At 35.6% G+C, this 27014-nt stretch overlaps 1 protein-coding gene across 1 annotated transcript in view; it reads left to right on the top strand.

Annotated features, from left to right (window-relative positions):
* LOC127975250 (CUB and sushi domain-containing protein 3) overlaps window positions 1-27014 on the top strand; it is a 244953-nt gene that overhangs the window by 52539 nt on the left and 165400 nt on the right. The window contains exons 5-10 of the mRNA XM_052579149.1: window positions 8211-8418; window positions 15897-16009; window positions 20600-20677; window positions 23120-23207; window positions 24729-24853; window positions 25314-25435. Of these exons, the coding sequence (XP_052435109.1) occupies window positions 8211-8418; window positions 15897-16009; window positions 20600-20677; window positions 23120-23207; window positions 24729-24853; window positions 25314-25435 (734 nt within the window). The remainder of the gene's footprint in view (window positions 1-8210; window positions 8419-15896; window positions 16010-20599; window positions 20678-23119; window positions 23208-24728; window positions 24854-25313; window positions 25436-27014) is intronic.

Genomic DNA, 27014 nt, shown 5'->3' with positions numbered 1-27014 from the left:
TAAACTGACCAGCCCCAAAACCTCTCTAAAATCCTCAAAACAAGCTGGATGACCAACTTAACCATCTTATGCGGGTTTAAGCTATTTTCAGCTGAATAGTAGATCCCTGTCATACTCCTAGCATGATTTGCATGCTAGCTTCATCACAGAGACTAAATGGATGTCTTTTCAGACGTTTAATTCATGTTTTATCAAATGCAACACATGAAAATTGGTCAGACGTTTATGTGATTCATCCAAAAGTGATTCGGATGATTCACAAGAGAAAATAACTACTGCCAGATCTGACTTTGATTCTCATTCACCGAAACAAAGAAGGCGTGGCCTTATTGCTACAGCCAAATGAATCAAACAGGGATGAATCTGTATTACACTATTTCTGAACCCGGGCTTTTTAGCACATACCTTTTCATATTCGGGCAAGGGAAACTTATCTTCCTTGAGGATATCTGAGCCTGGAGGCTTGCCCCTTCTCACCGTCCCCTCTGGATGTTGTTAAAGCTAACTATATTGCCAGTAAATGCAAGGAAAAGGGGGAAATGGCCCTTGAATAAGAGTCAGGTCTCACGCCATGCATGGATGCTTTGTGTTTATGCCAGCTGGGAGGAAGACTGTGATAAATTGAGCTCTTGGTAGGCCACAGTGTTGCAAGAATTTTAGACCTGTTAGCCGTGTGCATTTCAGATAATGCCTGGTTTTCGACCTAATGCATTTCACTTCATGAGAAAATTTTAGTAGAGAACATATCAACCTTGTTTTTTTTTGTTTTTTTTTACTTGAGTGTGTGAAACTTCTGGTGCCATTTGCTTCCATCTGCTTTACCTGTACAAAAATAGTCTGTTATGCGGCTTGATTTTACAAAGTGCTATTTATCATAACACATTGGTTTGTTGTGCAAAAAAAGCTAACATTATGCTTTAAGAAAGTTTTGCTTATGTTAAGTTATATCTGAATGTCTTCTTGTTTTAAAAAAGTTTTTTCTTGGTTATGTGAGCATTAGAGAAAACATTAGTCAGTGTTATCATTTTTTAAATACTTTGGGAACGTTACTTTTGAAACATCTGAGACAAGTACGTAGCTAACAGAAACATTTTCAGAAATTTGGTTAACATTCTGTCAAAGTTATAAACAAATGTTCTTCTATTACCTTTACTAATGTTATCCAAATACTAGTACAAAATTAGCAGAAAATTTAATTTTTTCATTGTTGGCGCATTTTATTTTAAAAATATTTTGGTTAAAACATTTAAAATTAATATTCTCAAAATGTTTGGAAAATTATAAAATGTAATGCTCTCTTAATGTTCACTTAAACCCAAAATTTTGCATATTCAGACATTATACATCAGAAATATTGTTTTCATAACTTAATGGGAACATGGTAGTAAGAAGTGATGTTTAAAAAAATCTAAAATGTTTCAGAAAAACTTTCTTTGAACGCTGTATAAATGCTTTGTGCTAATGTTTTGATAATGTTAAAGACAGATAACATTGAACGAACATTCTGTTAGCATTACTAAATATTATAAATAAAGACACAGTACTCTTTATAAATAAATAAATATAAATAAAATAAATAAATAAATAAATAAATATTACTGGAAGAACATTTGTGTGTAACATTGAAAGAACCTTGCCATGTGTTATTCAAAGTTCAGATTTTTCCTCTTCGCTTGGAATAGTTTTATTGTACTTTATTCATTTAGTTACTTTCCTATAGCACCTCATATCTTCTAAGAACATTCCACTTACATTCCCATTAAGTCATAAATTCAAAACATCCAATTTAATAAAAAAAAAAGAAAAGACAAAAAAGAAAAAGAACTTCTTGGTTATGTAAACATTAAAGAGAACATTAATGGAATGTTCAATGTTATCCTTTTGTAAATAATATGGAAATGTTACTTTTGAATGTTCTCTGAATCATTTGCAACAAGTTTTAGTAATGTTTAACATCCCTGTTTCCCCCTTCGCACCGCTCTAAGCACTGTTTTTTTTGTCCAGTGCTGTGTTCTATCATGCTCTTAACTTTTTTCTAACAAAGATATTTAAAGGTTTCATAGTCACGTTCATTGTATTTTTATTTATTTTAAATTTCTGAACTTTGTTAGATCGTGATGAATGAGTGACCGTTTTTAATACATTTAAAGGGAGCAGTACATACATTTTGGATGCTATATATAGCCTACTATGTTTTATTCAGAATTTAAATAAATTTCATGCTTGACAAGCAGCCACGTATGACACAGTGAAAGCCAACTACTACACTATATACAAAAAAGATAATAATTTCAGAAGTACCTACATAATTCTACAACCGATCTGACCAAACGCAGAATTTAGGTAAGGAAATGGTTTTTATTTGTATTGGCTGCCATGCCAAATCATGCTCACCTGCTTGCTCTTTTGTTTAATTTAACAGTGTTTTTGTGAACATATATATTTATTAATAAGTAATTGTAACACTTTACATTAAGGTTCAATTAGTTAATGTTAATGTATTAAAGTATATTATTATTGTAAAGTACCTAAAGAATGTTTTTTTGAGCATTCTCTTGAAAAATATTAACCTGATTCGGCCCCCCTAAAAATCATAAAATCCTCCCCAAGTCATGTGTCCTGGCGCCAGGCCTGGTTTTACCATTTAATGGACTATATTTTTATTCTAGTTATTTACCCACAGAACATACAGTAGCTTACTTCTATATTACACATTAAGGTTGATGTAAATCTAAGTCTGTAGTACCAAAGCTTCTCAATTTTCTTGCGGGTTCTTCGGTCACTCTGAGAGAGAGCAGGACCCTCAGAACGGGCAGATGGTCTTTTGATCCCGTTTCTTCAGAGAAACTGCCCATTCTCATGATGTAGGCGCTCATCCAAGAGTCCCCAGCAGCCCTCTTCGGCATACTTGAATGGCAGATATCTCCGAGTCCAGATGGACCGACCTAGATCGAGGGGACACACTCTCAAAGGCGCTGATATTCTTGCCGTGCTAGCAGTTTCTGTCGTTTGACTGGTTGTCGGACACATGTTTCCAGTAACTGCGTTGCCTGTCCATATCAGCTCTGTAAGGGGAATTTCTGCAGGAGGAGCTCTGAATGGCATGCACTTTCTGACAGCTTAAACCCCTGCAGAACATGTTGAGATGTTTGCCTCGCTGTGACAGTTTAGTGTCTTGCATGGCAAAGCGAGCTTATCTTATCTCTGCTTACCTCCTTGCTCATTTAGCAGCCAGTTCCAAAACTGTAGTACATCAAACCCATTTTCACAGAGTAGCTGTTTGTCTCTGAGCAATATCCCAACCATGAATGTTGAAATCCAGCATAAAAATGTAATGTATAGTGCAAAGCACATTATCATTTCAAAGGCTCCTGAATTCAGGACCCACAGGCTGCCAGTCCCAACGCCTGCACCAAAGTTCATGATAAAACATAAAACAGCTTTTATGGATGTTGCAGTCGTGCTTGATTAGAGTTTTGCTTTTAAAACCGACATCCCCATAACATTTCATGAAATATTAATACAATTTTATATATATATATATCTTTATTTTCAGTCCGTAGTTTACTCTGTCTTGAAGCCCACTCGCTGAAAGCACTTGAGAAACAGTGTCTCTTATCTTTTGGACATTAGGTTTTCAATCAATGTACTGTTGTCTCTTAAATGGGTATGATGACAAAGATCCAGTGATTTGAAAATGTTTGAAATTACAGTAAAAAAACCACATCCCTGTGCTCAGAGAGAAACGATTAGTGTAAGTACACCGTAACTCATGTGATGTTGCATTCATAATCTTGTCTCTTGCATCTTGCTTTTTAGAGTATGGTTAAAAAGATCAGCTTTTTGAGTTGTGTATATCGTGCATTATTATTGTTCAGTAGTTTCACTGTTAAGCAGCTTGAGTAGCTTTTAGGAGGAAACAGAAATCAAATTGAGTTAATTTTGCTGTTGATAAGTGACATGAGTGCATTAAAGCAATGGAGGACAATGTTTTGAAAAAAAAAATTGAAATATTTTATACTGTATCTAATCTTGGCTAAAGGCCATAAATTCAATATACTGAGCAGTTTCAGAGTTGTTTCTCTCTTTTTCCTTCAACAGGAATATTTGCAGTGCTAATGCAACAAAATCAAGGTCATTAGATGTATCTGTAGTTCTCATTCTTGTGTAGCCACAAACAATGATGGGAAATGCAGTTTGGTTGCACAAGCCTGCCACTTCATTAACTGATTTAATGACTAGTATTCTCTGGAATGATTCTAACAGTACACAAAATGTAAATAAATTCACTTGCACAATCAACATTTACAAATAAAAGGTAATTGAGCAACACCTCCTCGGTTCACGCTTCCTAACAAAGTCCCGCTTTCCCACTCTTAACCATTTCCACCAGTTATTTTGTCTTCCCCAGTATCAGTGTGCCCTTCTAGGGGAAGATAAACTACCCTCTGGCTGGGAATCTCATATATTGCGATTATTGATTTCTTTATGTGCTCTATAAGTGTGTCACAGGTGTGTGATTCAGCTGTAGCGTGAACACATGCGGCTACACACCTGGGATGCAATCATTGCACATTGTTCTTGCATGTAGGCCTGTGTACATAATATCTGCAGCCTTCTAATAATCATTATGATTACCTGACGCTGGATTCGGCTTCTGTGAGGTTTGCGTAATTGAGAGTCGGAAAGAAAATGACAAGCTTTATTTAAATTCATTCAACACTGACTGTCTTTCAAGACATGCTTTTGTTGAGAGTTAACATGAAGTGTTCACAACCCACATTTTTCTCTGTAAAGTGACAGTTTATAGACTGAAACGAGATATTTCATGAGAATAACTGGTGGGAGGGTCTTGATTTTATTCATCATGAATTCACAAGAGAGCCTGTTGACATCAGCTGTCATTTCAGAGGCAAAGATTTTATTTTTATTTTTATGTAAGATGCATTTTTTGTTGGATTTTTTTTTTTTATATTTAAAATATTAAATGTTGCACAAGACCAGAGCAGAGCAATATTGAAGTGTTTATGTTGTTTAATTTTATCAATTTATGTACCACAATATATTTAGAATTAAATATAAAATATACATTTATTATTTTATGTTTTTACATTATTTTAGAATGTAAACATATATATATATATATATATATATATATATACACTTTATACACACATATATTATGTAAACAAACATTTATTTTGGATGCAATTAATCGCGATTAATAGTTTGACTGCATTTATACTTTTTAGCATTTATTTATTTTAGATATAAAATATAAGAATATAAATATATACATGTAAAAAGGCACGTTTTATGTGATGAAAGTCAAGTTGAAGTCGAATAGTCTCTGATGACGTCATTAACTAATAGATCTCTTCTCAGAACTAACTTTTTCCACAGTGACTTTTAATCAACTGTTGTGGAAGTGCTTTTTTAAGTGGCTGCATAAAGTCACACAAGTGTAAATGACACACTTCACTATAGTTTGAGTGCAAAAATCCTCTGTGGAGCCGCTGTAAAATCAGACAAGGCTAATATAAGCGCTAATATAACCATATTCAACTGGGTTTGAGTTTATTCACAGAGGAGTGCTGAACTTCCAGTCTGATGAAAGAACAAAAAACGACAGTTCATCCTTCAGAATAAAAGATAATGAGAATCCAAATTAAGTCTTTTTAAGCAACATTAATCCCTCATAGTGTGATATTTCGTAATGAGAGAGGATAAGGGATGTACCAATCTATTATCCAGTACCTTTCATGTACCCATCACATCAGATCCCAATGAAGTCTATGTCTCTTCTGGTCTTCTGTATAGTCTCAGTCTCAGACGGCACACCCCTGGACCGCCCACAGACCGCTAACCTGCTCTGTCTAATCCATATCACAGACAAAACTGGAAAAGGACTTTCTTGATCTGGCGAGCTCTACTTCCTTGATCTGATTGCCTAGCTTTATCAAACTTTTAGGAACAAGTTTGAAAAGTCAAATGTACCTGGAAACAAAGTTATGTTTGGTTGAAACTTGAAGCTTTTGATTATAAAAAAAGTATTGATTTTTTTTTTTTTTTTTTTACTCTGTTCAGGTTAGCAGGATCAGAAAGGATGCTCAAAGTTTTGTCTGGGTCAATAAAAACCAAGCAGACTAGATTTCATTGAGCAGACCTGAAAAGTCTACTTTTTTCTGTATTACAGTATGTCTGTGAAAAGTACATATTTAAAGTTCTAAATACTTGGATGATCAGAAAACCTCTGATATGTTCCTTCATAGCATATTGTGGAGACTGCTATGGTATAATCAAATAAAACAAAGTCAAAATAATACAAATTAAAAATATTTTTTTAATTTAAAAGTTATATTATAAAGAATTATGCTGGTGAAAAAAAAAAAAGGTTTTTGAAGTAAAATGTTTTTAGATGACCAGAAAAGTGCGCAGTCTAATATTTTCTGTAAATGTTTGTCATAATCTAATTAAATTTTAACAAAAAGATAAAAAAAGTAAAACTTTATATATTATATATATATAATTATTTGTGTGGTCTGCAATGCCATAATTGACCATAATTTAAATAAGGCATAATTGACAGACACCCAAAGAATTAATAGAAAAATTACGCAATAATGTAATAAAACAGATGTTAGACAATTGGTCTCTTCCTGGCCAAATGGGTGATTATTTTTGTTGATTTTTTTATGTTTTTGTTTACGTGTGAACCTCTGCTTTGCAAACATGTTGCATTACCTGCATTTTAAGCAGCTGTGCGGTGCAGATCTGGACCCTCGTGTGGCTGAAGCTCATTCGTTATTTTCATCTGTGCGTGAGCTGTCGAGAGAGTCCTGTGATAAAGCATGAGTTTGCCTAAAATAGCTTTTTAGGGCAGAAATGCCGACATATAAGGCAATTTGCAGCTTCGGGAACATGAACTGCCAGCACACATTAATAGATTAGAAGCTGAAGCTTTCAAATATTTTAGTAATGGATGGTCCGCTGTTTTGAAACATCTGAACACTCAAATGCTCCTGCCGTCTGCTGGATTCGTAATGAATGAGATGTGCAATGCTACATGTGCACTTAAAATTATATTTGATAATTAAATATGCATAAAATAATTTACAAATTAGGAATTATATCCCTCACTCTCAGATATGGATGTGGACCTATGGATATAACTTAAGGAATTATATTTTCCTGACCATTTGAATTATAGTTATTGCAGTTTATTTCATTCAGAGATTTATTCCCCACAGAATAATATATATATATATATATATATATATATATTTTTTTTTATTAAATAGGGAATCATTTCACAATACAGATAAATAAATATATATTTTTAACTTGACAGCTGACTTGTTTCATAAAAGAGAACTTCAGAAAATCCTTTTGTTTTGCATTAAAAAAAAAATAAAAAAAATAAAAAATATATATATATATATATATATATATATATATATGTATGTCAAAAAGTTTCCTTAAAGCTATGTTATACGCTTAAAACAATTGCTTTTGTTGCACACCAAATGTGTATGCAATATTTTGCATTAGCTGATGTCCTGCTGATGTTTATTTTAAATAAAAATACCCTTCATTAGGTACAGTAAGTGCATTTTGGAGTGTTTTGTTAAGACACTTTCCTCTTATCCTGCATGAAGCTAATTAGATTAATTATCTGACACTGTCTCTCTTTTCAAGCCAGACTTGGGCTGCATAATTAAGTGTTGATTTTATTTTTGTTTTTGGAAAATAAATGCTTGCAAAACCCATATAATACTCATTAAAACAATCATTCTGTTTCTCAGAACACCACCAGCAATTAGCGTGATCAACCTGATGTACAATAATTGCTCTTATTGCCGTTTATTGTTTTTCTGGCAGACAAAAATCCAATCCAGTGTTGGCGAAGTAACAAAATAAGACACCAACATTTATTTTGAAGGAGCTTTGCTTTCACTGTGTGATGCTCATTATCCGTCATAATCATGATGTCAATGATTCTGCTTTGCAAAACAGACCTTTGACTTGCAGCTAATAGTCTGGCGACCCCATCCTGCTCTGTTTTCACCATAAAGCTCTATTTATAATGCACTAATATTTCTGAGCAGCTTCACAAAATGTAATGCTTTCAGTTGAAAAACATTCCACATTTCACATTTGGTAACATTGTGGATAATATTTGCTAATATTGTCATTTGTTTGGCCGGCAGCTGAGGACACATGTGGCGGGACCTTCCGAGGCTCCAGTGGCACCATCTCCAGTCCAGACTTTCAGAAGGACTATCAGAGCAGTGGCGAGTGCACGTGGACCATCCTGGCTGATCCAGGAGACACCATCTCACTGGTCTTCACTGAATTCCAGATGGACAGCAAACTCGACTCTTTAGAAGTTGAGGGATCTGATCCACCAACAATATGGTGAGTGTGATACTGGATTATGTTGCATCTCGCTGGAATTCTTCATTCTGCGTTCTGTGGTCAGTTATTGTTGCAGGGTTTCTGTGGGTCTAAATTGTCTTAAACTGGAGCAGAAATTGATTTTCTTGTTTTTCAAGACAAACATCCTAAATATCTTTAAAACAAGATGCATTTGCTTTCTGCAAGTGTAAAATGTCTTGAAAAACTAAACACAGTTGAGTTTTGGTCACAATTTTCACCATTAACAACAAACCATTAACTGTGACTTTTGAATCAATATACTCCTAACTTGCTGCTTATTAATAGTTAGTAAGGTAGATGTTAAGTTAAGGTGTTGGATAGGCTTAGGGATGTAGAATATGCTCATGCAGAAAAATAGCAAAAACCAGGACTTTATTCAGAATTGTCTTCTCTTCCTTGTCTGTTGGGAGATAGTTCAACAGCTGACAACCCCCCTGAGTTCAAACAAACCAATATCCCGGAGTAATTCATTTACTCAAACAGTGCACTGACTGAACTGATGTGAAGAGAGAACTAAAGATGAACCGAGCTGAGCCAGATAACGAACAAAAGACTGACTCATTCTCGAGTCAAGAGCCGATTGCATCGGTTTTCAGATCATCAGTAGTGATGGGAAGGGAGTTCGGTTCTTTTTCGCGAACAGGTTCTTTCAGGACAGTTCGATTCAATAAACCGGTTGAAGAAAACAGTTCACCGATTATTTTGCGCTCGACGTAATGGCGTCATGAGCATTAAACTAAAGCTATAATCATCCCAGACATGTGTCCTTCATGTCTGTGTCTCATCACACAGCATAAATTATATATAATTTTTATCATGTGTGTATAGATATATGCATTGCTATTAAGGATGAGGGCATGTCACATAATTTGTGCACCATTACCATTGGTATAATTTGACTGTCTTCTACAAAGTAACAGGTGAATTTGCAAAATAGGCAGTTTAATTGGATGGACAGCCTTTGACATTGTCAACAAAAGATGTGGAAAGCTTTTTGTTTTTCTTTTTAAAGCATGTCTGTTTTGTTATCCTAACTATACCTGATTATATGCTTAGTTACACTGCATTATTTGCATTTATCATTGTTTTTCCCTGCTGTCTACAACAGCCCACCAGTTGATAACCACAGATTCCAGCTCAAATCAATATTCCATATACATTTTTTTTCTTTATAATTACCTGGATAATTACTGTACCTTCATACCCTTGTGTTTTTTCCTTCCCACACAGTGGTTTAGATTGTTTCCAGTCCGTTCAGAATTTGTGTACGCATTGATAAGTTCATAGGATTCTTTTTTTTTTTTTTTTTTTTTTTTTTTTTTAATTCATTTATTCCAGGCAATGGCACAAAAAGTACAAGGTAGACAAATATAGTTAAATCATATAGTGCAAGAAAAAAAAAAAAAAAAAATATATACAGTATTCAAATATGACGATCGAATTCTGCCTGAAAGGGAGTGGGAAGAAGACAACTTATTTAATCCCACCCCAGTTCCACATTTAGTGATTAATAATTGAGCTTCATTATTATTTTGCTCATAGATTATTTACAATATATCATGGTGGCGTTACCACAAGTAACAAGTAATTATTATAATAACAGTTTATACCAACAATGTAATCGGAATAAGCAATGCCAACAATGGTAAAGGACAATATACCAACGATGGTAATGGACAATATACCAAAATATACCAAAACACTGAGCACATGTTATTCTTAATTTCAAAGTGTGGGAATGATTTTGAAAATGACAATTGAAGGATTGGAAATGTGCGAATTATGTGTTAGATTGTCCAAAGAAACTACTTAGAAGGTGGCAAAGCTTCCATCAAACCTCTGAAATGACTGTGTGAGCTTTTAAGAATCATACGAAATAAGAAGATGCCTTTAACTTGATTCGATACAGCCAGCATGACTCTGCAAATCCACGGATTTCAGACTTGGCACAGGAAAGCACAGCATATTCGGCATTAAACTCAACGGCTGATGCTGAAATGACAATCAGACATTGTAAGTGCTTGTTAAGAGTGCAGGGAACAGCATTGTGTGAGCAGTATCCTGGCGTGGTGGTGATGACCTTGCTTGTCGGTTGATTCATTGATTCGCTTAAGTCATCTCTATAAGCAACATGACAAATGAAGCCAAGTTTTGTTCGAGCAGAATGAACTCCCCTCTAATATTGTTCAAGCCAAACAAACAAATCAATGTTTTTGCCGGAATGACCTTTAAGTAATTCTACTATACTTCTGTGTATGTTGGAAAGGGCAAAAGCAACAATCTTGTAAGTTACAAATCACTCAGAGAAAGGGAGGTACAATAGCCATTCCTCTTGCTCTCCTCTGCAGAAAGAGCGTTCCGTGTTCGGAAAAAGTATATTACGTTTTTTGTTTTGTTTTAGATGGAACAAGCTTCAGGACTTAAATGAGACACCTGGGGCCATGTTTTGCAAGCATAACTGGGTCAGTATTGTGTTTGTACTCGTGCCGCGTCAGATTCTGAGCTCAGATCAGACGTCATTCAAACCACAAGGTCAACACTCGAGCATATTTTGGTCTCATCGTATCGTTATGATGGAAATCTTTAGATGAAGACTAATGGTGTGTTCTTGTTAGGGTTATGCATCATTTAAAGTGAGCGGTTTTCCTCTTTTTCTCACACAGGCCACTCGGAGAAGCACAACCAAATGAAGTCTTTTGTATCCGTTCGCTCCTCAGAGGTTTTACACGCTTGCCGTGACTGCGTACAAGATTTGTCCCACTTCCCTGCGCCACGCTGCCTGGAAATAAATAAATAAACCCCACACACTCACACAGATTGTGTTGCATGCTGGGAGAAGGTTAAAAGCAGACAGCTGCATGGACTGTCATCATTATTTTGCAATGGTTCTTTTACGATAGCATAATCTTTTTATCGTCGCTCGGATCAGAGACATGTCCAGAATCAGTTATTTCTGAAAAACGAGCTATACTTTTGTTCTTAACCACCAATAGAGATGAAAGTTTAGCAATTTGAGATCTTTCTATCCATCTATCATCTATCCATCATCCATCATCCATCTATCCATCTATAGCTGTATCGCTCTATCACTCTGTCATTCAATCTATTGTTCTATCGCTCTCTTTCTGATGTTCTATCTATTGTTCTATCTACTGTTCTGTGTCTTTCTTTTGTTCTATTATTCTATTGCTCAGTTTGTTGTTCTATCTGTCTGTCGGTCTGTCTCTTTCGTTTGTTCTGTCCATCTGTCTGTCTGTCTCTTTCGTTTGTTTGTCTGTCTGTCTGTCGGTCTGTCTGTCTCTTTCGTTTTTTCTGTCTGTCTGTCTCTTTCGTTTGTTCTGTCTGTCTGTCTGTCTGTCCATCTGTCTGTCCGTCTGTTGGTCTATCTGTCTCTTTCGTTTGTTCTGTCTGTCTGTCTGTCTGTCCATCTGTCTGTCCGTCTGTTGGTCTATCTGTCTCTTTCGTTTGTTCTGTCCATCTGTCTGTCTGTCTCTTTCGTTTGTTCTGTCCGTCTGTCTGTCTGTCTCTTTCGTTTGTTCTGTCCGTCTGTCCGTCTGTCTGTCTGTCTCTTTCATTTGTTCTGTCCGTCTGCCTGTCTCTTTCGTTTGTTCTGTCCATCTGTCTGTTTCTTTCGTTTGTTCTGTCTGTCCATCTGTCTGCCTGTCTCTTTCATTTGTTCTGTCTGTCTGTCTGTCTAGCACACATTGATGTATAATTCATGTCTGTAGCAGAAACATTACAGGACAAGTTATATGCCAAAGTGTAATATATTTATGAGTAGGAGTTGGTTTTAATCCCTAACTCTAAGTGTGATTGATATTAATAGAGATGCTTGACTTTGTACTGCCAGCAATTCTCAATGCATATTGGGACAAGTGCTTTAGAGCCTGTACTCCCCGTGATAAGCTATTTGGCTTGTGTGGTCTGAAATAACAGATGTATATTGCAAAATTTATGCCCTGAAGGTGAGTTGTACATGCGCCTGAGAATTAGGACCAGTAACAGTGTAACTGCCGGCAAAGGCCAGATAACATTATTATTATGGAGAACATAATGTATATAAATAAAGCGTGAACGCGTTTGTCTACAGGTCCAGCTCTGACTAAAGCATTAACTGCATCTGTCCTATTGTGTGCTGACCCGCTCCACAAACTCTAGCACAAAAATAGATGATAGTTGAAAAGACACAAATAAATCAAAACACCATTGGAATGCAGGAAATGGATACAACTCCTCTATCTTCCTCCTCCTGCCTGCCTGCAGAGAGAGAATAAAGAGGTGAAGATATAAGACTAACAAACTGGATTTGTGCGTTTTCAATGCTAGGTTGCTGTGGGTGGCTGAGAAGGCATCAATGGCATCATCTATGTGGTTTGATAGATGGGTGATTGGGTGATTATTCAGTGGTCAAAAGAGCCCACCATGAGACTCTCTGATATACTGGTCACTAGATATGACTCGCTGTTTCTTCACTATTTCTGAATGGACTCTGATTGCAGTGAAATGGGAGAGCGATTGAAAGAATGAAAAAGAGTATAGACTAGAGTGAAAGAAAGAAAGAACAAATGATAGAAACTGTAGGTTTAGTTCACCCCAAAATGAAAATTCTGTTATTAATTACTCACCCTTATGTCGTTCCACACCCGTAAGACCTTCATTCATAATATATAAACGTTCCAGAATAACGCAAAAGAACAAATCTCTTTTGGAAGCTCAAACGTCGGGTAACCAATGAGGTTAATTCACGTGTGTCACGCAGAATGTTTAAGCTTCTGGAAGAGGTTAGTTCTTGTGCGTTATTCAGGTTAGGTTGAGCTTCTGGAAGAAGTTAGTTCTTGTGCGTTATTCAGGTTAGGTTGAGCTTCTGGTTATGTTCGCTGGTTAATGTTAACAAGCAAATAAAAGCCTTATTTAAATCTGTTCGACCATAAAAAGCAATCGATTCTCTAAACAAAATTTGAACTAGTTTTCCGATCTCTTTTTGAAGTTTTTGAAGCATGGTAGTTTCAAAGGCAGTCTATGGAAGGAAATCTGACAGCATTCTGTCATCAAAAATGTCTTCATTTGTGTTCCAAAGATGAACAAAAGTCTTACGTTTTGGAACGACAATGAGAGTGAATAATATATGACAGAATATGCATTTTGGGGTGAACTAACCCTTGAAACAAAAAATGTGGAGAAATTTTTTTTTGTTATTATTGAACCATTTATTGTCATGGAGCATCAATATTTTGGTAAATATTAAGGTCTGGTGAATTTTAGTATTTCTATCATTAATTATGAAACTTTGGTCTGGGACAGACTGATTCGCGGAAGCAGACAACACACAAACACAAAAGGTGGAATTTAGCACCACAGTCGATCATAACCACTCTTATCCAATCATATTGCAATGGAGGCATTGCCTCCTCTCATGTGACTTTCCACCATTCTTTCTTAATTGCCCCCTTCAAACTCACGGCACACTATAGGGGCTCTGTCAAAACTCAATGGGCTCAGGTGAGGCGAGAAATATGCAGACTCCCGCTGCATGTAACTTTACCTGCTGGTGTCACTGATGGACAGTATTTCGGTGTGATTTAAGTTTTCATGAGCACTGTTAATGATAAACAAAAAGTAATGAGATTCCGCATATCAAATTAACCATGTAACAACCATCCAGAACACTTTAGCAACCACATAGCAACATAAAAGCAACAAGCTACAGTGCCCTAGCATCATGGCAGTGAGTTTTAGTGTTGTGTTTGTGAAACCAGCAGATGACGTGGGGTCATTGGTTAACGTCGCTGGTGCCAAAATTGAAGTGGGTCTCAACATGTTTTATCGGTGTGTAGGGAACTCAATGTCAATCTGGCATCTTTCAGGTCAGATTGTAGGTTGGATCCAGGCTTTAACGTGGGTTGATGTCTTGACGTTTTACAAATGTACAAAAAAATCTATCGTTTGCCCTTTTCAACATTACAGAACTGCCAAGTGTTTGAGACTCGAGTATGAGCTGTGTTTTTCTTCAAAAAGCGATTCCACTGTCGGATCTCACTTGAATAATTGCAGTGCCGGCTATGATTGACAGACAGCAAGGCCGAGTGGGTTCGAGTTCATTGCAGTCATTCTGGAAAGTCTATGGCTGAAATGGTTTAGCCTTGAAATACTTTTGCCCTGTTTTACTATAGACTTTCACTGTCACAGCCGATTGACTGTTATGAAGTTTAAAGTTATGGTCGAGTCCTTGAGGTGTTTGCAGATGGGAAGAAACAATAGATCTAATGTTAGTAACAAACAGCTTACGGCTGTTTTTACATCATTTGCATCTCAGTAAACAGGACGGTCATTTATAAAGGTCACATTTTATGGCATATGAAGCTTCCAATACTTCCTCCATTAAGCCCGCTTCAGCCACTGTGCCTTATAATAATATCATAAAAAAATACATTTATGCATTTGGCAGGTCTTTTTATCCAAAGCGACTTGCATTGCATTTAAAGTATAAAGTTTATCAGTTAATGCATTCCCTGGGAATTGAATCTGTGACCTTGCCATCTCTAATGACATGCAAAATAATATTTGTTTAAATAATATTTAGATAAAGGGTTTATATTAAATAAAAAATAAGAAATGTAATAAAACCATTTATGTATTTTTTTATTTAATCTTTAGTTTTGTTAGTGTATTATACACTGACAGTAAATCAATACTTGAGGGAATTCAAGTCAACTCTTGTATCCAGAGATGCTTTTGAGTGTGTAGGAGAAACCTGCTCACTGCAGTAACCACCCAGAGAGCTGTTGCAGAAGACTTACAGTACAATGTGCTACTTGTTTTAGATTTTTTTTTTTTCTTTTCTAATCACTTCCTCTCAGCATTGGTGTAGCAGCCTTTGTTATCTCCCCCCAACCCCGAAAAAAAAAAGACAACAAATTCTTCATAGCTAAGCATTCTTCTTGTCAGTTTTGCAAGTATCAACATACACTTCAGTGTGTCTCTTGAATGTATTTAGTAGAAATAGAATCATTGACATTCAGTAAGAGTGAAGCACTATAAAATGAATGCGGATGGAAGCTCAGATCATTTGATTTTGGGTGAATTTGATGAGAAACATTTAGGTAGCATTAAAATTCGAGCAATTTATCATTTTCCTTGAAGGCAACTTACGATTGTGTTGAGCAGAATGAATAAAAGTGCTCAATGTAATTTACATGCCTGAAAGTGATACTTTGCTAATACTGTTTTTAAACTGAATTGTAGTGTATGATCTAGTTTGTGTCGTTTTATTGATAATGTGATACTTTATATGCTATTAAAGCACAAGCTAAGTGTTTAGTAGAATTTTTTCTTTCCCAGTCAAAGTAGGAGCAGTATTGACTGTAAAGAACTGCACAGGGGTGTTGCAAGAGAACTGATTTGATATAAAAAGATAGCTGAAAGCAAACTGTTTGATGTTTTATGCATCTTCTTCACAGGTTATCAGGAATTAATATTCCTGTGCCTATAGTCAGCAACAAGAACTGGCTACGACTTCATTTCGTCACTGACAACAGCCATCGGCATAAAGGATTCAGTGCTCAATATCAAGGTACATTTGAAATATTTTCTTTAAAAAAAAGTTTTTTTCTGGTAATATTTCTTATGTTTCTGGTAATTGCTTAAGGCAAACCTAACAAAAACATGTCCAGGTCTTTTGTTTTGATAATGTGTTCTCTCTAAATAGTCTTTCCACCTACTTAAACTGCACTATAATTCTTAATTTTACTTTTGTTCTTTATTTTATTTTGATTTTGTGTCATAGTATGACCCAGACCTCTATTATAGGATTCACCCTGTTGCTCTAAGTAATTACATGCAGGCTGCAATATCCGAAAAATCTTTAATCACCTTGTTAATCGTAATCGGATGATAATTACAATAAATTACTTGATATCTTATAACGAGGAACGGAAGATGACTTGTCAAAAGTTGAATCAAGCATGATCCACAAGTTATTTTCATTTAATTTAATTGGAAGCACATCTAAGAGATGAATTCCAGGACTAGAATAGGAGCAAAGCATGAGTATAAACAGTGGCGGTTCTACATTGAAATACACCCTGGGCGAGACCCCTTTCGAGCACCCCCCCCCCCACACACACACACACAAAAAAATAGCAAACAAAGTTAAGCACAAACAGCAATATTTTATTATAACAACTGTTTTCATATGATGTGAGATCATTGCATGCATGTTTCCAATTTGCCATTCCTGCACTTGTTAAATTGAACAATTTGCAGCAGAAACAAAAGAGGCTGTTGTTCTTAATTGAATAAATCAGCCAACTTCTTGCCATCTTTTCACCACTTACTAATGTCTTCTGAAAATATTAGTGGTGGCAACTTCTCCCATTACTCTCATTCCTACGGAAAACAAAGCCAGGTGGCACTTTACCTGGTCCTCTGCGGACCAGCTCAGTCCGAATCCTGTCAGTCAGATGTGAGGGCCAGTGGGGCTCAGTGGGGGTATATTGGCATATTACTCAAAACACATAGCAGTGAAAAAACACAGTCCTACTCAGAGCCGCGGGAAGTAATTTTGAACAGGGGGTGCTGTGATTTTTTTTTTTTTTTTTTTTTGACAAAAAACCTATGAGCCTATAGGCCTATTTAAAATACATTTTAAAAATAAATACATTGAGATTTACTACTTTATTGTCATATACACTTCAGTGCACAGCCAGCCAGGGTCTGAAACACACAGACATCAGTTCTCAGATATGCGCAATGCGTTATTAATCTGAAGCAGAATCAGAAATAATAGTTTAATAATCGAAAGAAAACGAAATAATTACTTTCATTACAATTTCAGATAGCCTATACATAGCCTATACATGCAACTTATTTAGATACAACAAATAATATTACAACAAAATATAATATTAATCAAACTTCACAATAACGCTAAAACAATGCAATCGATTTGGTCAGCTGGCTTAAGTCACTGCACGTTTATGTCACACGCAACTCTATTAACTCCAAAATCTTTTTATGCACACCACAAGGAAATAATCTCTGAATATTTAAGTAATTTGTTTATTGAACAGTTCTCCACATCCATTACGCAAAGAACACACGCACAGTATAAAGCTTTCTGTCTCCATCTCCAACCTTTTTACACAAACCACAAGGAAATAATCTCCGACTATTTAAACGTTATTTAACAGTTCTCCACAACCATTACGCAAAGAACACACGAACGAAATAATACTCTCCATCTCCATCCCCACCACCTTAGAAAAATAGTATAGTGTACTACTTACAATTGCTTGGCTAGTCAAAGCGGATCCCACACTTGTTGCCAAAAAAAAATGTTACAAGCGCGGCAGCACAATGCTCGTACCTGAGCTACATGCAGGCGGGGTGCCCTGGTTACAGGTGTCCAAATGTCGAGGTGCGCTGTATTAAATAAAGATGAATGTATTCTGCATGGAACGAGCGGGAAACCTCGTTACTAGGCGACCAAACCTGCCTGCCTGACGTTGACAACGTAACTTCCGAACCTGAGTTGATTAGGCCTCAAAATATTAAATTAAAATCCAAAATATACGTAATAGACTGCGTGTGTCAAAATCATTTTCTAAAATATTCATAAGGAATTTATAAATTGTGCAAAATATTTTAATAGGCCTACATTTTTTTTATCTCCCTCTCGTCACTAGGGGGTGCTGCAGCACCCCCAGCACCCCCACTTCCCGCGGCCATGGTCCTACTGTATATTCATAAATTATCAGAAATATTAAAATTACATTAAATTGCAGTTGTCTTGTAGCCCCCCCCCCCCCCCCACACACACACACACATACACACGCACACGATATGCACACCTGAAAGCTCATGCTGGGTAGAAGTAGAGGCAGAGAGGTCTTCATCCTCAATATCAGATATTTGTGGAGACATATGTGTAGCGGAGGAGGTGGTTGGCTCATCCTGACCAGTGGCAGAGGATGCTCCAAAATATTTTAGAAGTGCCCCTGAAATTGCAATTTAACTGCATTTGAAATCAAAAGAGCATAGCCCCTTTCACACTGCACGTCGGACCCGCAATATTCCCGTAACATTGCCTGGTCGCCTTCTGTGTGAAAGCAACCACGTCCCGGAATTGATTACCGAATCGAACCCGGGTCGGGGACATAGTAACATTGCGGTAATCGATCCGGAACGAGCGCTGTGTGAACAAAAGCCAGATCTAATTCGGTATCGAAATGATGACGCGCGTTATCGCGCGACTCTTTTACCGGCTGTTTTGAAGGAAGATCAACATTCGCGACGAAAACACATGTGCAAACTGTAATGAAGCAGAGATCAGTTAGTTCCTCACTTTCCGCGCTGACGCAGAGATCGTTTGCTTGCTTCAGTTAAAGTATAACGTGCCAAGCGCTGTCGACTCGTACATTACACGTCACGCGCTGATGTCACGTGTCCTTACGGGATCTTCAGGGGTTGTGTGTGAAAGCACGCACATATACCGGGTCATCACTGGCTGTGTGAAAGTGCCAAATCTAGCGACCAGGGAACAATTACAGGAACACTTTACCGCTGTATTTGCCGGAATGGCAGTGTGAAAGGGGCTCATGGGATAATGTTTTATAAAGCTAAAACAGCCTGGGGTCAAATTGACTCAAAACATAATAGAAGGGTTACATAAACATGCTCTTACACACTAAATGTCTGTCATTACACGCTATATCCTCCTAGACCCGGAAAAAAAAAAACATTTATTTATTTCATTTTTTCCCCCATGTCATCACATTGTTTAGAGCATAGAAACAAATAGTAAAAAAAATACATTGAAAAATTATATTTTATTCACGTTATGCTATGGTCACTGGGACTCAGTTGTTTAAAAAAATAAAATGACTTTAAATTATATGTATAGGCAAAAACAAAAACTTTTTGGGTTTCAGGATATTTTTCAACCAAAATTTGTATATCAATCTAACTTTCATGGAGGTGCCATTAGGTTACTGCCTCAAATTATACGCATGACACACTTTTAGTTATGACTTGTAAAACTATACTTAGGAAACTATACTTAGCATACTGTGTAGCAAATAAAATGCCGTTGGTTATTTACAGGGCCTAATGTTAAACCAACTGATGGAAATGATAACTGAACTTTTAACAGTTTTATTGCAAAGCACAATATTATAAATTAGATCTCGTGATTGAGTTGAAACCAAATTATTGTTGTATAAGCATAGCAAGCATCATAGCAAAAAGGCTAACAAAGAGTTATACCCACCACCAATTAACATTAGCCCTTCATTCATGAAATTGATACTGTAATCATACAGAGACAATAGTTGCACACCTTTATCTTTTGCTCGTTTCTCCTCTTCTTCTTTTCTTTTTTTTCGAAATTGGGCACCTGGCTTTGACCTTTTCTTCTCCATCTCTGTTTATTTGGCACTGGACAATCAACAGATTTCCCATTCCCCCAACTGTCACTCAGGACCAGAAGTCAGGACTAAACCAATTCACCTTGATGACCACATAATCGTTTTGTATTACCTAGTTTCATTTGCAGGAACTATAGGCCTGTATTATAACATTATGAATGAAATGTGCGTTATTTGGAAGAAAGTCGAGGTGTGTGACTGACTTTAGCCTATTATTAATTATATTACTAGTGTGGATCCCCCGTCCCCGTCCACCCCCGCCCTGTCCGTTCCATTTGAGAGAGACCCAGAGGTGAAATGTCGCACGCGCCTCTCGCCCCACCCCCTTACACTTCTCTCACAACACAAAGCTTCAGTGGATATTTTCAGCAAGCAGGGGCGCCGGCAGCTGCAGGGAGCGCCAATTTGCCAATTACACACACAGTGAAATGATATAAATGACGAAAAACCACTTCGCGACACAGAGGATTTTTTGTTTATCTGCTCGTGCTGCCGCCCCCAATGTGTCACGAAAAAATGACGCCCCGGGCGGCTGCCCGGTTCGCCCGTGCCTAAAACCGCTACTGAGTATAAAGATAAATAAGACAATCGAAGGAACCGTTTTGTTAATTAGTCTTGTAAGTAAATAACTTTATTAGATAAACTGTCGCTCACATAATTTTGGAGCAGGCTTTTTAAAGCTGACCTACACCGAATGAAAATGTGCCTAATTGTGTTTGTTTTCTTTTGCTGAGCAGTGAAACGATCAGGAGATTTTAAATCAAGGGGAGTGAAACTATTACCTGGAAAAGACAACACAAGTAAATTTTCAATAAGTAAGTGTGTTTCTTTCTCTTTGTAAAGTGTAATTGTCTCAGCCACTGAAGAATGCATTTGTGCAAATTAACAGTGCTATTATGTAGGGGTGGGTGATAAGATCTTATATCAGGACATGATATATCAGTTTATTTCATAATATCAGTATATATCACTATATACTAGGTATTTTTGCTTCATAAACTTTTGCTGTATTATAAATTTTGAAATATTTTTAATGTCAGAAAAACTAATACTAGCATAAAAACCTCTCATTGATAAAATAAGAACAAACTAATTAAATACAGTCAGCAGGACAAAAAAAAAAAAAAACTCTAATAGAGCAAAGACACAAAAGAAACAGACCTATGTGGAAATACTTAAACACTGCATAGTTCTCACGGTGCAAATTTATAAAGATTTATTAAGTTACTAATGTGATTCAGTCAATAGTAGCGAGAGGTTTTCTCTCATTTGTTGTTAAATGAACATTACTGACACAGACAGCACAAGGTTTAAGCTGCTGTCACTTTAAGACTGAATGCACTAATCTACTATACAGACACACATGCATTTTCTTTCTCAAATGTTTACATTCACTTAAGACATAAGAAACTGTGTTTATTAGGATGTTGTGCATAAGGGCATTGTGGCAGAGAAGTGTGTGTTTTACCATTCAAGTCCAATAAGATACCAAAAGAGCTCTGTTCAGTGTTCATGCTATGTATTATAATATTGAAAGTGGCTTGTGTGCACATGTTTTAGACAGTTTAAGCACACACAGCAACATTTTTGCTGCTTAATTTGCTTGAACAATTAAATTTTTAACTCGGTTTTTAAACCATAGTGCTTAAAAACATAGCTTTTTTTTTTGTTGGTGCAGCATGGAAATGTCATAGGAACTGTAATATAGATTATCATGTCAACCGGTACATCACACACTCCTAATGTTATGTCTTGTCTCAGATGCTTATATGTTACTTCAAATCTCAGTTATAGTAATGGTTAGTATGACCGAAATCTTGTTTTATACAGTATGAGAATCTAATAAATCCAGATTGGATTAACACATGCATATCAAACAGATTTTGTTAGGGATTTTGGAAGGGATAGTTCACCCAAAAATGCAAATTCTGTCATTACGTATTCACCCTCAAGTTGTTCCAAAGCTATATACTAATTGTTCTTATGTTGAGCAGAAAAAGGGTATTTTGAGGAATGTTGATAATCAGACAGTTGCTGATAGCCGTTGACTTCTATAGCTAAACTATGGAAGTCAATGGCTACCAGCAACTTTGGCAATTTACTATCAAATGATGACAGTATTTTCATATTTGGGTGAATTAACCCTGTTACTATTACACATTTTTTCATGAGAATATATTCGGCTACCATAAACAACCAATGTTTATTTGGCTTTCTCCTGGAATACCATGGTTTTACCAGTTTTCTGCTGTGTAACTCATTATGTAGGCTTGTTGAAGTAGAAACCATGCAGCTTTAGATCTTCTCTCCAGTGCTGCTGCATGTCATTTGTAATTATGACTGTTAATACTGTTGCTCTAATGTCATAAAAAGCTCTTCACTGCTTAATTTCGTTCAGATGTGCATCCCCGTTAATTGTTTAGTATTCCGTAGATGTTGTTCCGCCGGTGATTTCGCATCTACACCTTCAAAGCCCATGATTCATAAAGCACGAACAATGCCACATATTTGTAATCCTCTCGCTTGTCATTTAGCAAATGGATCAAAGGAAATTAGAGCATCCAATGAAACCGAAATCTGCATTTTGATTAATTGAGCTTAGCTTGACTTACAGGTCTCTCTCCCACAGAAGCTCCTCGGAAGAGAATGTCAAATCTGTGAAGCGAGCGGCTTCAGAGGGCACACAGGTGATTGGATTTCAGTCCAACTGAGTTTAATTACTGGCCATCCAAACCAGCGGCCTAACCTGGATACAGACCCGGGCTGCCCAATGCCTGATCACTATCTATGGACATGATTTGTGCACGCTGCGAAAGTGAACAAGTCCTTTTTTATGGCTCCACGTGCACCGGCGTCGTAATGAAACGCAGAATGATTCATTTCACCCTCGACAATGTAGCACTCCAAACACTTAATTACAACTGGATAGAATTTTTATGAGCCTCTATTTCACAGTGTCTGCATCACGCATTCAGAAATATGAGTTACGAGTGAATTATCGGGTCTTATTCAGGACCCCGGTCTGCTGCCAAAAACCCCTTCCCTTAAATTATCCGCATAACGTTGCCTCCTGCAGTAATTATCACAAGCTAACACCTATTTATGGAGGAGATATTCCGCCAACTTTCTCTTTTGATTGAGGATGAAAGTCGATGTGTGATAACCGAGGCTGTGTTATGGAGAGCGTGATCACAGGTGACGAAGGCTGATGGTTTCGTGTTGGCTTATGTCTCCATATGCTGTTTCTTCTCCCACAGTGAATGAAGGGATGGTCAAGCAGGTCTCCAACTTCTGCCCGGATCCCGGGGAACCGGAGAATGGCAAACGCATTGGCACCGATTACAGGTAGACAGTCTGTCCACACCGCACACATGGATGCAGTTTTGTTTGAAGAAATGAATGGGGCAGTTGTGATGTCATGCAGTTCTGATAGTGTAGCTCATGAATATTAATTAGGCCATACACATGTAGTTTAATATGATCTTTAACTGTTTTGATAGGCTATAAATATTTATTAGATTCTTAACTCTACTAAAGTATCCAAAATGAATGAAACAACAATTAGCACTGAGTTTGTTTTGACATGTTCATATTACATTGTTTAATATTAACGTCTATTTTATTTGCTTAGATATTAATATTTTGCTTTGCTTAAATGTTATTTTAGCATAATATTAATTTAAATATTTATACAATATTAAATATGAGTTAATATGAACTTCTGGTTAATTAATTGTAATTTATTTATGATAAATCAGCAAAAATTATATTCTGGTGATATAAATTAATATTTTTTGTATTGTCTAAGATATTAATAATGTTTGCAGAATATCATTAAATATCATTTTTATTAAATTATTGGAAAATAAGAAATTTAATGTAACATTTTATTAAAATATATGATAATATTTTGTTTGCTGACATATTCTTTTCTAAATATTAAGCAAAAAATAATTTATTTATTAAGTAATGAAATGAATGTATGCATTTAATTTGCTTTAACATTACACAATTATTGTTGTATTTTCTTTTTTATTAGGTTAAATATTCATATTTTGCTTTGATTGAAGATTATTTCAGCTAAATATTAATTTAATATTATTTCAGCAAAACCAACACATTTACTTTATATTTTCTATGACTATGAAGTAGGCCTGTCAATTTTATTAAATTATCAAAAATAACGTTATTTTCCCAAATATTAATTTATATATATATATATATATATATATATATATATATATATATATATATATATATATATATATATATATATATATATATATATATATATATATTTATTTATTTATATATTTATTTATTTGAAAAATTAGTTATATATAAATATTTGTTATATATTTTATTAACATCTATGCAATTATGTATTTTGTTTGCTTATATTGTTCTTGTTTTTTTTGTTTTTTACAAATATTAAGCAAAATTAATTAAAAAATGTATTACATTTATTTATTTATTGAATATTAGTTCAGCATAAATACTCATGATGTTATGTGTAATTGTAAAGTATTACTGACATTGTGACATTCTGATGACAGTCGCAATGACCATTCAACAAAACATTAAAAAAAGAATAACTTACATAGTTTCCGTACATGCATATGCCATACGTACATTTGCAAACGTGAGGACAAAATTAGCAATGGAAACAAAAAGTAAAGGAACATTTCCTGAAGGATGGCTATGTGGCAATGAAATCCTTGATTATATTCCTAGCTGACATTTGCTCTGACATGAGTCCTCGTCACGCAGCGCTGATCAATCTGTCGGCACGCGTGGGAGGCTCTCCAGGAGAATTCCTTCATTGATTCTCTGGCTTTCGTGTTTGTTCTCTCTTCAACACGGCAGCATCGGTGCAACGGTTCATTTCACCTGCGACGGGGACCACGTGCTTCAGGGATCTAAGAGCATCACGTGTCAGAGGGTCGCTGAGGTGTTCGCGGCCTGGAGTGACCATAGACCCGTCTGTAAAGGTTAGACCACTGCCTTCAGTAAACCCTGCTCAGAGCAGGATTAGACCAGACATCTGATCTACTGATGTCTCCGAATCCCACAATTCAATACCATCGATCCATGGTACTGATTACAGCTAAGTTTTGAAAGAACATTTCACCTCAAATATGAAAAATGACTTCCTGTTGTTCCAAAACTGTATTATTTCCTTTTGCAAAAACCCATTTTTCATACAACAAAAGTGGATAGTTATTAACTGCTAAGTGCAACATGATTCATGTGAACCGATGATGTCCAAACCTTGTGCATTTCAGAGTGCTTTTGTTGTTCATTTTTTGAAGCTTGATAGAAAATTACTTTTATTATATAGAAAAAAAAGCATTTAAAGTTTACTTGTGCAGAACTTTTTTAAATGTGTGTATTTTAGTTTTCTCTTATACATTATAAATGACGACTACTCTGTATTTCTCTGTTTTGCAGCGAAAACATGTGGGATGAACCTCTTCGGCCCTTCAGGAACATTTACATCGCCTAATTTCCCCATCCAGTATGAGAGTAACTCACAGTGTGTTTGGATTATCACCGCCAGTAACCCCAATAAGGTACAACAGTAACCTGCACACACACACACACACACACACACACAGACACCACTCCATATCTGACTGAAACATAACGCTTTTTATCAGCATGTCAGTATCTGATATCGTCCAATGACATATTTAATAAAAAGTAGTTCCAGTATGGTTCTATTATTTATTTATTTTTTCTCAATACTAACAGTAGTTTTATTATTTTAAAACCATGATCAGGTTTTTAAAACTCTTCACACTGATTTCAATTTTCTTTTATTTTTAGGATGATTGTTTACCTCTGTTTTTAAGAGGCTTTTCTTTAGGGTTACACTGTTGAATCCTGCAATTTCTATTTTATTTGCATAATTAATTATATTTACATGTTACTTTATAAAAATATTAATTTGACAGAAATGTGCATTTAATGTTATATTTTCTGTTTCAAATCAACATGATTTTATGGCATTGGTCAGGTTTTTTTGTAGTTTTAAAGTAATGTCATTATTTTTGCCAAATTGTATTATTATGATTAACAAAAATGTTTATTAAAAAATGTAATATTAATTTAGCAGAATGTACAGATTGAATTATATATTTTAACAACATTTCTTTTTCATTTTTTTATGAATGTCAAAATCTAAAAATGACATTTATTTCATCATGCAATTACAAAATGAGTTCTACAGTAGTAGGGGTTTTTGGTAAACCATTTTTTAAAATGTTTTTAATTTTTTAATAAAATTATTTATCATAACGTAATTTCTTTTTTCAGTATAATTGTCTTTTTTTTATAGATGCTTTTCTTTTGCACGGTTAAAACCTCCCATTTCTCTTTTACTTGCCTAAAAATGAATTGTTTGTCAAATGACCTGAGACGGTTAATTTAGCAAAAAATGATTGAAAAAATGAAAACATAAATATGAAAATATGTATATATTATTAATTTGGCAAGAATTATTAATTTTTTATTTAATGTTGTATTTTCCTTTATTTTTTCTTCAAACAGACCAAAGACTTTTCTATGAGCAAGTCTGTATCTTCAAATGGCATATTATTATTATTTTTTTTAATTTTTTTTAATTATTATAAAACAAACAATTTCACCATGATTCTACCATTTTATCAGGTTTTTCAATATTATTTAATTACAATATTCACAATAGCTGTAAATAAGGTATTTTTCTCAGTAAAAGGATTAATAGTGGTTTATTGTGCTTGTTTTCGAGAGCGTTTCATTTTCTTTTTGCACTGCTGTTGTGAGTGGTTCCTGATGAGTTATCAATACCTCACTTTGCTCTCCTGACTCTTGTGCTTCATTGTGCAAGACAGATTAGAAAACACCATCTTCCCCTCCAGCACCTCAGACTCTTAACTGTTCTAGAAATGAAAGATATGCAATTTACAGTAGGTTTTGTGAGTCAACAGTTTCTACTTCCACGAGCTCTTACCGTCGACTGCACATTTCAGGTGTAGGTTTTCCATTTTTTTGTACACATTTTTTTTGCCAGGCCATTAACAACCAGCAAATAGCTGATTCGTGTCTTCAACTGCTGCTCAATCTGAGCTTTCCTCTGGTGAGAAATGCAAATGAGCCCTAACACACATA

The sequence above is a fragment of the Carassius gibelio genome, chromosome B16, assembly GCF_023724105.1.
Source record: "Carassius gibelio isolate Cgi1373 ecotype wild population from Czech Republic chromosome B16, carGib1.2-hapl.c, whole genome shotgun sequence".
Classification (NCBI taxonomy): Eukaryota; Metazoa; Chordata; class Actinopteri; order Cypriniformes; family Cyprinidae; genus Carassius; species Carassius gibelio.
The sequence above is the reverse complement of the archived record's forward strand: the minus strand, read 5'-3'. Positions and strand labels throughout refer to the sequence as shown.